The sequence below is a fragment of the Haliaeetus albicilla genome, chromosome 6, assembly GCF_947461875.1.
Source record: "Haliaeetus albicilla chromosome 6, bHalAlb1.1, whole genome shotgun sequence".
In the NCBI taxonomy this organism is placed as follows: Eukaryota; Metazoa; Chordata; class Aves; order Accipitriformes; family Accipitridae; genus Haliaeetus; species Haliaeetus albicilla.
Genome location: NC_091488.1, coordinates 6,794,029 through 6,806,430, shown reverse-complemented (window position 1 = coordinate 6,806,430; position 12,402 = coordinate 6,794,029). Strand labels below are relative to the sequence as shown.

Genomic DNA, 12,402 nt, shown 5'->3' with positions numbered 1-12,402 from the left:
GTGCAGATATACAGAGTAAAGATGGAAGCAACTGCCCTTTGCGATGCATATCTGCCCTTTCTCCGAGTGATGGAAAACAATTTCTGTAAGGAGAAGTAGATTGCATTGAAAATAGCTATTTCTTCTTCCCAACTGAAATTAAGAAATTGAGCAACATGCTCTGGCTCGTGCTAGACTCCTCTATACTCCCTAACTATTATTTTATTGTGAATTATTAATTTATGTAACTGAGTGGGTTTACTCTTTTTTTTTTTTTTCTCTTTGATTTCTTGCCTGCTTTTCATGCTTATGCCAAATTTGTCAAAGTTTTGAAGGTCTTGGGAATAGACATTGTGTCTAGTCCTGTGTTTCTACAGTACTTGTTTCTCCAAGACATGGATGTGACAGTGGTCTCTGTGTTAAAAGAGTTACAAAGAGTAAATAGCTATATCATATGGAGATGATCACAGCATCCCTATTTGTAATTGCTTACTGACCTTGTTCTGTGCTATGCTAGTGCTGGAATAAGCTTGCCATCATATACATGTTCAGTCATGCACAGTTTCTGCTGAATTTTGTTTGGAAAACAGGTGACAGAAAGAAAACACACAACCTGTTCTGCTCATAAAGGAGGCTTGAAATTGCATCTCGGAGCCTTCCAGAAGTGCGGCAACATGCTATTCTGCTGTGAGATGTGCTTAGCCCTGCTGTAGGCATTGAGGCACTGCCCACGCTGTAAATGGCGTGGAGGACGTGCCTAGATGCTTTATTATCTTGTGCATTCAATTAAGAAAGTTTCAGCTAGCTGCTGTCTTTCCATGACTGAGTAGTTCAAATGGCTTAATCTAACAGGTTTAACTGAAAGCTACTTTCACATAACCTTCTAGGCTGTTGTCCTAAAAGATGGTAAGTCTTGAGTACAACTGAATAGGACATGAAATGACCTTTAGTTTCAGTTGAATGGATTGTTACAGCGAACGAAGAGAGGCTGAGTATGTTTCTTTGGGTGACAAAAACAAAGCACAGCAAAGTTGAATTCAAGCTGGAGCCTAGTTGAATTTATTATACTTTTATTTGCTTGCAGCTCAAGTGAAAAAGTTCAGTAAATTGAACAGACCCATTTATGAATACATCTAGTATATATGCTGGAGCCTTTCAACTCTGTGTGGCAGTTCCACTCTGAGAAGCGGAGTGGGTTATAGAAAATATACCTCCCTCCGAAGGGAAGAATGTATTTTTCTGAACATTGTTTGGTTTAGGGTGGCACAAAAGGTGACGTATCTGGCATGCTAACATCTCCATCATGTGAAATCAATGCCTGCATAGTTTTGGGGTTTGGGCTTTTTTTTTTTGATCTGGATTTCTAGATTTCTACTTTTTTTCCTCTTACTTTAACTTTTAATTTTGTTCTTTATAAAAGAACATAACTGCCAAATTTTGGGGTTTGCTGCATTTAATAACAACAGGTAATCAACTAGGTAAATAACCGTTGTACTTAATATTTGTATTACATGGTTTTGGAAAAAAAGTAAATCTTGAGAAAGAAACAAATTCTTACTAATAAACTCTGCTGAGGTGTTAGCAGGACCATGTAGCTGGACCTTTCCAGCAACAGTGATGCTATTTAGTGCAGGATGCAAGAGGAGGGAAGAGTTGTGTCTGACCATAGTAAATGTAGGAGAAGCCACTTTAAGTCAACATTGTACAGTAATATTTAGGCTGTCTGTTCCTTTGGAAGCATCTCTGTACTGGGCTTCTGTGCTGAAAATAGAAAAGAATGGACATTTGCTTTTGTTAGGAGAATGCTATATAGTTTGTGATTTTCCTTTTTTTTTCCCCTCCTGGATTGGGTCTGCTGTCAGGTGAACGCTGATTAGTACCATCTTTTATCTACACAGATTCCAAGGTTTATGATTACTCCCAGTTTTACACTGCCCACAAAAGCCAGTTTAGCCTAGTTAATAAAATCCCTAGATTTTAGAGATCTTCACAATGCTTAAATACAGTACCACACTAACTCAGAATGGAGTGGTCCTAAGTATTTACTGCCTCCACATCTCCTGCCTCTTCGCTGTCATGGTTTTATGCTGCACTGTGCCTGACAGACCACACGCTCTACAGCCCAGTAGAGAAACTAGTGTAAATCTTTCCTTGACCAATTCTTTGCCTACTGCTTTCTCTCAACAAATGTTTTTAAAACTAGCCTGTGAGCTAGTAAAGGAACTTTTGAATTCATTCTGATACAGTCTCCAAACTTGGATTAGAAGAGTTTTACGGGAGAGTAATAGTTAATAATATAATAATCATGTTAACTGGAATAATCAGGACAAAAATATAGAGAAAAGAGGAAAATTCTTTTGTCTGCACACACATTCCCCCCCCCCCCCCCCCCCGTCATTAAAAAAAAAGAAAAGAAAACCAAACAACCCTTTCAGGGTTAGAGCAAGCATGTTTGTTGAAAGACAGCAGAAGGTGTTAAAGTTGGTTATGGTAGTATGTGTTGTACCTATCCTTCCCCTCTTCTTTTAGTTTAAAAAAGAGAAAAGGAGGGGAAGAGAATCATACCTCTTCTATTTTATTTGCTGGCTAGAATTAGGGAAGAACTTACTGCAGATGGAAATATACTGTCATATATGAAAGAGATGTAAGCTGGTTTTAGAGAAATGATACACAAAGACGACCACAAAGAAGAAAGCGGTTCCTATTTGATGAAGCAGGTAGCCTTTTTTTTTTTTTCTCTTAGGGACTTTAAGCCTATTTGAATAGGATTGTAGAAGCAGGAAGAATAATCTGTCTCACACAGAGCCGTACGCTGTACTCCAGCGTTCGAACAAAAAGCCGACAGAAACACGAGTGTTCCCAAAACGTTGCTCCCTTGCCCTGCTTCCCCGGAGCACCACTGCTCTGCTGCTGCAGCCTGCCCTCCAGAAATCCTGGGTGAAAGAGGAGGGCTGCTACTGCTGGGGAAACTAAGATTACTGATTAGGAGAGAACATAATCAGGTAGATTGAGCCTGTGTAGGGAGAAACCATTTCAGCGAGAAGGGAGGGAGTGCAGCATATGCTGGCTGCCTACCTTGGGAGAGTACCTTGCTGTTGTTTAAGAAAACAAAATTGGCCGTAATTCTCCTCTCGGCTTCCGAGAAGAGGGTGCTCTTTTCGTGCCCGTGAAGCTGGAGGGTGATTGCGTGCGTGCGTTACCTGCGCCTGGCAATGAGTCTCCCTCCAGGTTTCTCCTACTTCGGAGAATGTGTTAGAGAGAAGTACCCACGGGGAGATCAACTAAGCGCTTCCCCACGAAGGTAGCAAGACACTGCGGTGCCGGCAATGCCTGGGGATGCCTCGGGTGAGTACCGGCTGTAAATGAATGCAAGGACTATTCAAAAGAGCGAAGAGCAGCAGCAACGCAACCCTAAAGACGGCATTTAGGTCAGTTGGCTGCCTCCCGGGATGTCTGTGGCTGGCTGGGGTGCTGCCTGCTGCGTCGAGGGGGCTGCGGGAAGTTCTGCCGAAAGGACTCCAAAGTTAAGGGCAAACGGGGCTCCCGGGAGGGGACTGACCCCGTCGCAGCGCCAGCTCCGTTCTGCCCGATAGCCGTGCCTTGCAGAACTTTATTTTGAAATCCGCTTCAAAATGGGTTGGCGAATAGCAACAGGGTGTTCATACGGAAGGGGAAACAAACAAACATTTGCATGCAGTAAGTTTTGGATTAGGCTAAACAGATTTTTTTTTTTTTTTTTCCCTGCCGATGGACGGTGCAGTGTGTTCAAATCGCAATACCGAGTGTTTGCACAGTTGTAGATAATAGATGCTAGCTGATCAAAGAGGATTTAGTTGTTTTACTAAATGAGCTCCTCATTATAAAGACAGCAGAAAGATGTGAAGTTTTCTGCAAACAAATTTGGACGTGGTCAAATGAATTACTCAACTGATGATATAGAAATAGCTTGGAAACTGGGCCATCGGGCGAAAACAACCTTGCATTCAGTCTAGGGTAATTGCATAGACTTGTCTGCAGAGGATTGATCCTGAAAAGTAGCTAAAGTAACTTCATATCTTTCAGGCCATTTGGAAATAAAGCTTGAGAGAATATTTGACTGTATATATGTAATACAATGCTCCACTGGGGGTGAAAAAATTAATGCTAGCTCCTGTTATGAATAGGTACCTTGATGCATTATAACAAGTTTTATTCTGTTCTCCCTTCTAAAAATGGGGGGAGAATATGTATTTTCTCTGAAACAAGCAATATTTTTTTATGTCTCATGCAGGAAAAAACCCAGCGATTTCTGCAGTAGTTCAAAACTGAAGTATCTTCAGGGTATTTCAAAACTAATTTTATTTTCTCTTCCTATTTTTTTTGCATCCTTTCCTAACTTGGAGATATGAAATAATGGTTGCTCTATCATGAGGATGTGGCATTGTAGCACTGTGTAGCATTGTCATATTGGCTGGCTTTATAAATCTATCTTTACTGGAGTGATTAAAATACTGTTTCCTGTTATTAAATGGCTTTTATTAATCTTCTCTCTTAAAGAAAAAAAAAGTTTTCTTTTTATTTCTATTTCAACATTTGTGCTTTATTCATAAGACACATTTCTCTGGAAACTACAGAGGCCAGTTAATGGTTTATGAGTTCAAGCTGAGCTGAATATAGCTAAGCTCTGTCTTGCTTGACATTTCATCAAAAGCTGTGTTGATTTGCAATGTTTACGGACCTATTTATTGAACCTTCACAGCTTGAACTATGCCACCGAGCTTGTTGACATTGCCGAGTTTATCTCTTGGTGCTTGTGCAATCTCAGAAGAAAAGTTTAGAGCAAATGAGTTATAACAAACTTGTCACAGTTCATAAAATATGCAGTTAGGACAATGAAGTTGATCTTCTTGTTCATTGACCATGATACATTAGAGAAATCTGAGTAGGCTAACACAATCTCATCTGGGTAGGTGAGCGTGTGTCCTTCTCTGTGATATTAACTTTCAGATTTGACTGTAGCATCTTACAGGCTTTAGAAAGCAGCTCGTAAACAGAACAAATATTTTCAGTTCAAAAGACTATTTATATCTGAAAACAAAACCTGGCTGTTTTGCAGCACTATATAACATGATTATCTCACTTCCATATAGATCTTTGTGAGGAGTGATGTATCAAATGAGTAAACAGCAAATTGAATCAGAGGCTCATAAATACCATAAAAAAATAATTTGGCTTTTAACGGTGAGAGCATCCCATGCTCTGTGCTATTCTCCAGAACATCCTGTCTGCATAAACCCTATTTTTAGCCAGTAAAATAAGATATAGTAGTAGATTATATAGCAAGATATTACTGGATCAATAGTGCACATTATCATGGTTTCAGACGCTTCTCTATGTAACTTGAACAGAGATAGATCAAAGATAGTGCAACTGCCTGGCATCTCTGCAAAAGCAACAGAAAACTATGTGCTATTTATTCAACACCAGTAAAATGGATAGTTTAAGAAGTCATGGGTTCTTTTTTTTCTTTTCTCTTTCTTTTTGGGTTGCAGGGGAAGCTGTTTTCCCATGTGGACATTTTCATAGCTACCATTAACTGGGTTAACATAGTTGTTCATTCTCCTTTTAGAACTGTGGGTATGCAGCCAGTTATAAACATCCAAAAGGGAAATCAGATATTTAAAAAAAAAAAAAAAAAAAAAAAAGTTGGAGAATTTTTCCATGTAGTTGAATGGTCTTTGATTGGGCTCTTGGTTCCTTTTCAACAATGAATGAATAAAGAGTTTATGCTTTTCAAATAAAAAGTAATTGCTTATTGATTGTTGAATGCAAATTGTGTTCGAAGGGTACAACAGGAAAAAAAAATCATAGGAATATGCTGGGGGGGGAATATTTGCTTTGGTTAACGATTGCTATGTAATGTAGCCTGCTGAATTATCTGCGAAGACTTACTAGGCTCAAATATCTAGACAATGGAGAGCAATAAAGTCTTTCAGCAAGCAAGTCCAAGCAAGAAATGAACATTGGTGTCTTGTTTCCTCAACTGCCTGTGCCTTAGCAGATTAGTCTCCTAACTTAAATGCTTGAGTTTGGATAGTGAGGGAAGCCCGGATTTATTTATTAGAACCTTTGTGTGAATAACTTTAAGGTGTTGCTATCTGATTAAAACACTTATGTAAGTAGATACAGAAAATACCAATCAGTCCCCGTAGTTACATACAGTTTCTTAACTCTGTGGAAAATGAAACATACTTTGGAGAGAGCATTTAAACTAGCAAGGGTTCATCATCAGAAATTCTAAAGTTAATGGTGTTCTGTGTGCATGGGAGGGTCAGCTGAAGTCAGTCTGGAGAATCTACAGAAACCCACAACCTCCTGAAATATCTTAAAATATTTGAATATATTTCATAGGATTGTATCTTTCATAATGATATTTCTGATTTTATTTACTTCGTGTCCCTCAAGCTACTCTCTTCTTATGCCATTTGTCAGCTTGGCTTCTGAATTTTTTTTCTCTTACAGTAGTAACATCCTCTGGTCTCTTTTCCTTTTTACATGAGAATTCAAGAAGAAGGGCAGACATAGGGGGTCTAAGTGTCTTCAGTCTGTGCTGACTCTTGTACATTGGTCAGTGTTGTATACATAAAAGGTTCTTAATTTAGCACTTATTAGACATTAGGACCAATTTTTTCTGCCTGAAGTTAAGCCTTGTGAACATACTGGAAAGCATTGGGATTAAGGGCAGTATTAGGTTCCAACTAAAATGTCTAGCAATCTTCTGTAAAAATATACTCTTAAGCACCCCGAATACATCCTATGTGTAACATTGAACAAGATAAGTCTTAAATATAGATAGCCCTGCGAGGTAATTTAAAAAAAAGTTATATGGATTTTTTCTGTTTACTGTTTTCCAAACAGAATGCAGAACTTATGAAAATGTTTACCTTACTTAAGTTTTGTTAAGCCCATCTTAAGCAATCAGTATTTAAATTATCATAAACATGTAATTCTCAAATGCACTGTTCAGCTTTGCTCACAATTCAGCCCTGCATTTTTGTCAGGCACTTGATGTGTTCAGCGACCGCATATTTTCTGGCAGATGGAGACCATCCCTTTTAATACTCATCACAGGAATAACTATTCCTACCAAATGAAAGGGAATTTGCTGTAAGCGTTCCAAGATGTGTTTGACTTCAGTTTGTTTAATAGCTAAATGTAGTGATGATAGTTACAAGCAGAGTTTCAGGGGAAAATGTTGTGGGTTTTGCAGTCTAATCCTCATCCACCAGAGCAGGACGCTCCCATGAAACTCAATTTTAAAATAAATATTATATTGGATGTTAGAAAGCATCAATTCGGATAGTCAGGTCATAAGTACAAGCACGGTCAGTGCAAAGCTTGGGTGAAAGGTTATTGTGTTGCTACTGAACTAGCTTCTTAAAGATTATAATAAAAAGGTTGAGCTATCATTTTATCATTAAAAAGTAGCAGTGCTAGTTAAGGATATTTCTCAGTACTTTTCTTTCCTCCCTCTCAAAACAGATTTTCTATGTGTACAGAAACATATTTAAGAAATTCACTTCCATTAAAAAAGTGTATTTTTATGGCCTATTTAACAGCATAGAGACTAATGCCGATGATGGTTTGGTTTTAGGACTTTACTCTTGGTCAAGGGAAAGAAAGAAGCTTTCTTCAGTATCTTATTTCTTGCAGATAAAACTTAATCAGCCTAACGGAATCAGGGGAGCATCGTTGTCTGCCTGTTTCAGAGGAAGTTATGGGATAAGGGGGAGTAAACAAGTTTCTTGAGGCAAATGTACAATAAAATTATCAAAATAAATAATTGGAGATAGATTTCTCTAACTATCTCCATGTTATAGAAAGAACAGAAAGGACAAGAAATTTCAAAACCAAACCAATAGCTTCTCTAACTTTTTTGACAGAGATTGCTCAGGCAAGTTGCCGTCATGCCAGTTTTATACCATTATAGTGAATAAAGGCACAAGTGCTGTTTTGTACAGTATTTAAAATGTAAATGCTTCAGGCAGAGCCTATTTTTTCTGCTTGTTTTGTGTTGTCTCGATCAGTAGACACCAAGCCCCCTAAGTGCTAGTATGAAGTGAAAACATTATGAATAATACAACATAATTTAAAAAATAATAGCTGTCTCAAAATCCTGGTTCAGGTAAACCGATAAGGATAGGGTGGGCTTTGAAAACTTGACTATAATATGTAAAATGAGTACATGGTTTTCCAGGGTTGTAACAAGGCAAGCTGGTACTGAATCTTCTGCTGACAAGCTCAAGCACGCAAGATTCATTTGTTTGTTTGATGAGATTTTTTTTTAAAAAGGTGCTTTTTTTTTCCAATTTACTCATTAAGTTTTACTGATGTTTGCCTTTGTGCGCCTAAATAAAGACATGCTTCTCCTTTATAAATGGTCTGCTTGGAGACTTTACATAATTGTGCTATAGTAATGCCATCGTTTTGAGATGTTTATTTTTTTTCATTGCTAAGAACCATGGTCAGTGGAAGATTTCTTGTTGAAGTACTGCAAGATAGAGTCTAGAAGTATGCTATTCCTCATTAAAAAAAGCCTTTGCTCTCACTATTTTTTTCCATTGATCTGCCAAAACCCGTTGATTTTGAGAACACAAATATAAAGCTGCTTTGTTCATTCAGGATTTTGTTCTGAGAAGGTAGCGCTAGGTCACAGGATGCTATGTTTAGAGGCAGGTTTCTGGGTTAATCTCTACATTTATAATATCAGCTAATTTTGTTTGGGTTTTTTTTATACATTCTTCCTGACTGAAACAAAATAAGAAGAAAAGATATGTACGTCAATGAAGAGATAAAAGCCCATGCCTGTTAGCATTTTTTAATTTTTTTTAATTTTTTTTAATCTGAGGATTTCCCAAGACATTCAGAAATGATGAGAATTAAGCAAAATGCTCCTTGGTAGAATTCATTGTGGCCCGGAAAAGACTAAAGGCACACACATACATAGGGAAGACAGTATGAATTCCTTTGTTGGTGTGATTAATGAAGCGTCACCTGTAGACAGGAGTATTGGTAATGACTGGAGGTAGGATATGCCCCCCTAGCCCTGGTCACCGGTGACTTGCAGCACATCCATGGTTAGAATTCCTGTCTTTGTAAATGATCCAGATAATTCAGATACTGTGCTTTTACCGTTTACCTACGTACCACCTATGTGTATTCATTGGCTCTTCTAGATTCAAAGCTTGAAGCAAAAATATTAATCTGATTAATTCCTTGTTAAAATAGTCTTTGCCTACTGCCACTAATCAGACTGTGATGTCCACTGACTTTTTCTTCGGCCCAGGAACCAAGCAAGCGCCAGGCAGCTGCTCTGAAAAGCTGTAAATTGGATCACCATGTTAGTGGTTGGTCCTGCTCTTTCTTCTCTCCCCCATTCTCCCCCAGGCCCTTTCCCCAACAAGGGGCTGGGTAGCGATGTCTGAGGATGCTCCTCAATTGCCAACGAGGTACAGCCACCTGCATTGAAGTCGCTCTGGTCCGTGGTTTGGGTTGGGTCTTCGGTACCTGGCACAGTTGAATTGGAGGGGTGAGCATGGCTGCGGCAGACTGAGAACAGCCCAGAAATCCCCTGGAGTCATTTGAATCCTCTCAGCTTTTCCACTACTGGCCGCAAAACTTGCTGCGTCTCTGATGTCGGGACTTCTCCAGCAGCAAAATTAAATTTTGTGTAAGTGATGAGAAGAAAATAAATTACTTTATCCTTCACCTTTGGAAAGGGGAAACTAAATCTCGGTTGTACTTCTGAGAACCTTTTGAGTCAGCTTGCACAGCTCTCACAGAGAATTGAAGACTTTGCAGCCATCTCAAGTTACTTTACTTTTTGTGGCTTTTCCTTTGCCTAGAGGGCTGATTTTTCTGAGCAGTGAGTTCCCCAACTTACTAGAGTCATGTTTTATCATCTTGATGAAATTTCCACAATCTCGGAGAGCTTTACTGCATAACTAATTCAAACCTTGTTAGTATGCTGCATTGCACTTAGCTGTAGATGTGTCAACAGAAGTCTGTGATGAAAGGAGATCCAAGGAACAATATCCTCAAAGATGTCATCAAGATCACTATGGGGTATGTTTGCAGTAGTGTGACACTACAGTCTTTGGAACATTTACATATAAATTCTTAACTATTTATGAAGTGCAGCAGGCAAAATCCTGTAACATTTTGTACTGGGGTGATGTAACTTCAAATTTAATCCAGGGAAATTCTGAGCAAGCTCTTCAGGTTCAAACAACTGAATCTGTCTAGATTTCTAGCTTGTTTTCTGCTTCAACTGGATTTATACAATTGATTCCCATTTTTGCCTTATAGCAAAAGGAATCAAGGAGAGAAATACCATTTGTGGTAAACCCCCTGTTGTGATCATTTGAATTATTGAAATACTTGTGAAGGATGGGTATTGACAATTAGTAAGTTCCCCCTTCCTTTAACAACACAGTAGATGTTCTGGTGATTTGTACTAAGAGTTGTCAAGTTATCTGATGTGTTTTATAGAAGCAGCTAGGAGTATTTTAAAAAATGGTAAAACATTTTTTGGTTATGAAAGGTTTTTCCCACCGTTCTTTGGAAATGAAGAAAAAGAGAATTTATTGACGGGTTTAAGAAAAAAAATGAATACAATTTATAGAGTTTTAGTAGCATGGCAAAACTGTGCCATGTACACAGATCATCAACAGCACACCATCAGAAAGTGATGACTCCTCACAGGTCAGCTCTCCTGAGACCTACCTGGAGTGCAGTCTCTGCTTTTGGGAAGTCCAGAGCAGGGCTGCAGGATGGTTGGGGGCTGGAGCACATGGCATGGAGGAACTGGGTTTATTCACCTTTCAGAATAAGGCTGGGTGAGAGGGATGGCCATCTACCACTGCCTGCCTGGAGGTTTGTAGAGAAGAGAGAGACAGATGCTTCTTAGAGGTGCGTGGCGATAGGACAAGAGGCAAGGGATGCGAGTTGGAAGAAGGGAAAATCAGGTCAGGTATAAGAAAAACTTGTTCTCAGTGGTTGGTCACCGGAATGGCTTGTGCAGAGACGTTGTGGGAACTCCATCATTGGAGATGGTCAAACCCCATTGAACGTAGCACTGAACAATCTGCTCCTGCTGACCCTCCTCTTGCTGTGGAACTTGGACGAGGAGACCTCAGGAGGTCCCTTCCAGCCTCAGCTGTTCTGCAGTTCTAGCTATGGAGCTCGTATTAAGACTTTAACATTGCACAGTACTTTTTGTTAAAACATCACTTGGGTTTTTTTTGATAAATGCAAATTCTTAGAGCAAGAAATGTCTTTTTAGGAATTGGATCTGTTCCTGGACTGAGTGAAGAAAATTGTGATAGAAAAATCAGTCTGAAAATCAAATAGCTCTGGCTAAATTTTCTTATGATGCTGTCATGCTTATTAATTGGGGGGTTTTGATTGTTTTTAAAGAAGTCAGCAACATTTGAGCCCCAGACAAATTTTGAAGCAAAATTTTCCAGAGCTGGGGAAGAAAGGATAAATAATTACAAATTATTTTTCAAATTCCATGATTGCCTTCTAGTGCCACTTTGAACAGGTAGCAAATTTAAATTTCATCTGAGTGTAAAGAACAGAGGACTGAGTGTGTGGCAGTGTGTAGCTAATCTTTCTGTACAAGGGCAGACATCATTGATCTGTATTATGTTGAATCTTTGAAGCTTAACCCGGATCAGTGTCCTGAGCAGAGCAAAATGCAAACACTTTGTAAGAGAAATGCTTTGAAAGAAATCTGTTACCAAAGTCTTCATCTTTTAATTTTAGTTTCTTAGCAGCTGGTCCTTAGTCTACCTAATTGCATTATAATGGCTTTATGCTGCACCAGATGCTAAAGGGATAACATTTTTCTTTCCTGGATAGCAATGCAGTCTCTACATTTGGAATTCTGTTTTGTGGTTGTCCCTGTGTTAAGCTATGCCTCGAGCAAACCACAGCTACTGGATTCTGATTTTATATTAAATAAAACTAAATTCTTTTGAACCTCCTTGAGAAACAGAAATAAAAGATCTCTCTAAATGACAGAATTTTGTTAGTGACTTAATCTCTAAGTATTTCAACTTTTGTTCTAAGTGCAAAAATAATGATTTACGTCCTGTCATTACTAGTGTTTGCTAGTAAACACTAGCTTGTTTCCTTTCCTATTTATCAGTCTTTAAGTTGTTCTTTCAATGTGCATGGCTAGACCTATGCAGTGGTCTAATTTGTTATGTTGCATGGAATAAGGCTTTATGAGAAGGAAGCAATCTGTCTTTATGGCTAATTGCAGGGGCAATCATAATTCACAGAGGCTATGATCAGATTATGAGTTTCCTCAGCCATCCTTGCCAAGATCTGATTTAAAAGGGGGGCTTGGGGGGGGAGAAAAAGAGTTAAGAGTGC

The 12,402-nt window shown here is 38.8% G+C and overlaps 1 protein-coding gene across 15 annotated transcripts in view; it reads left to right on the top strand.

Moving 5' to 3' along the window:
- DMD (dystrophin) overlaps positions 1-12,402 on the top strand; it is a 1,308,223-nt gene that overhangs the window by 234,518 nt on the left and 1,061,303 nt on the right. The window contains exon 1 of one of the 15 annotated variants that reach the window (XM_069784895.1): positions 2,475-3,324. The exons of the other annotated variants lie outside the window; for them this stretch is intronic. Coding sequence (XP_069640996.1) covers positions 3,306-3,324 — 19 coding nt within the window. The 5' untranslated portion in view covers positions 2,475-3,305. Of the gene's footprint in view, positions 1-2,474; positions 3,325-12,402 lie in introns of those variants that run through there. 15 annotated transcript variants of the gene reach the window in all.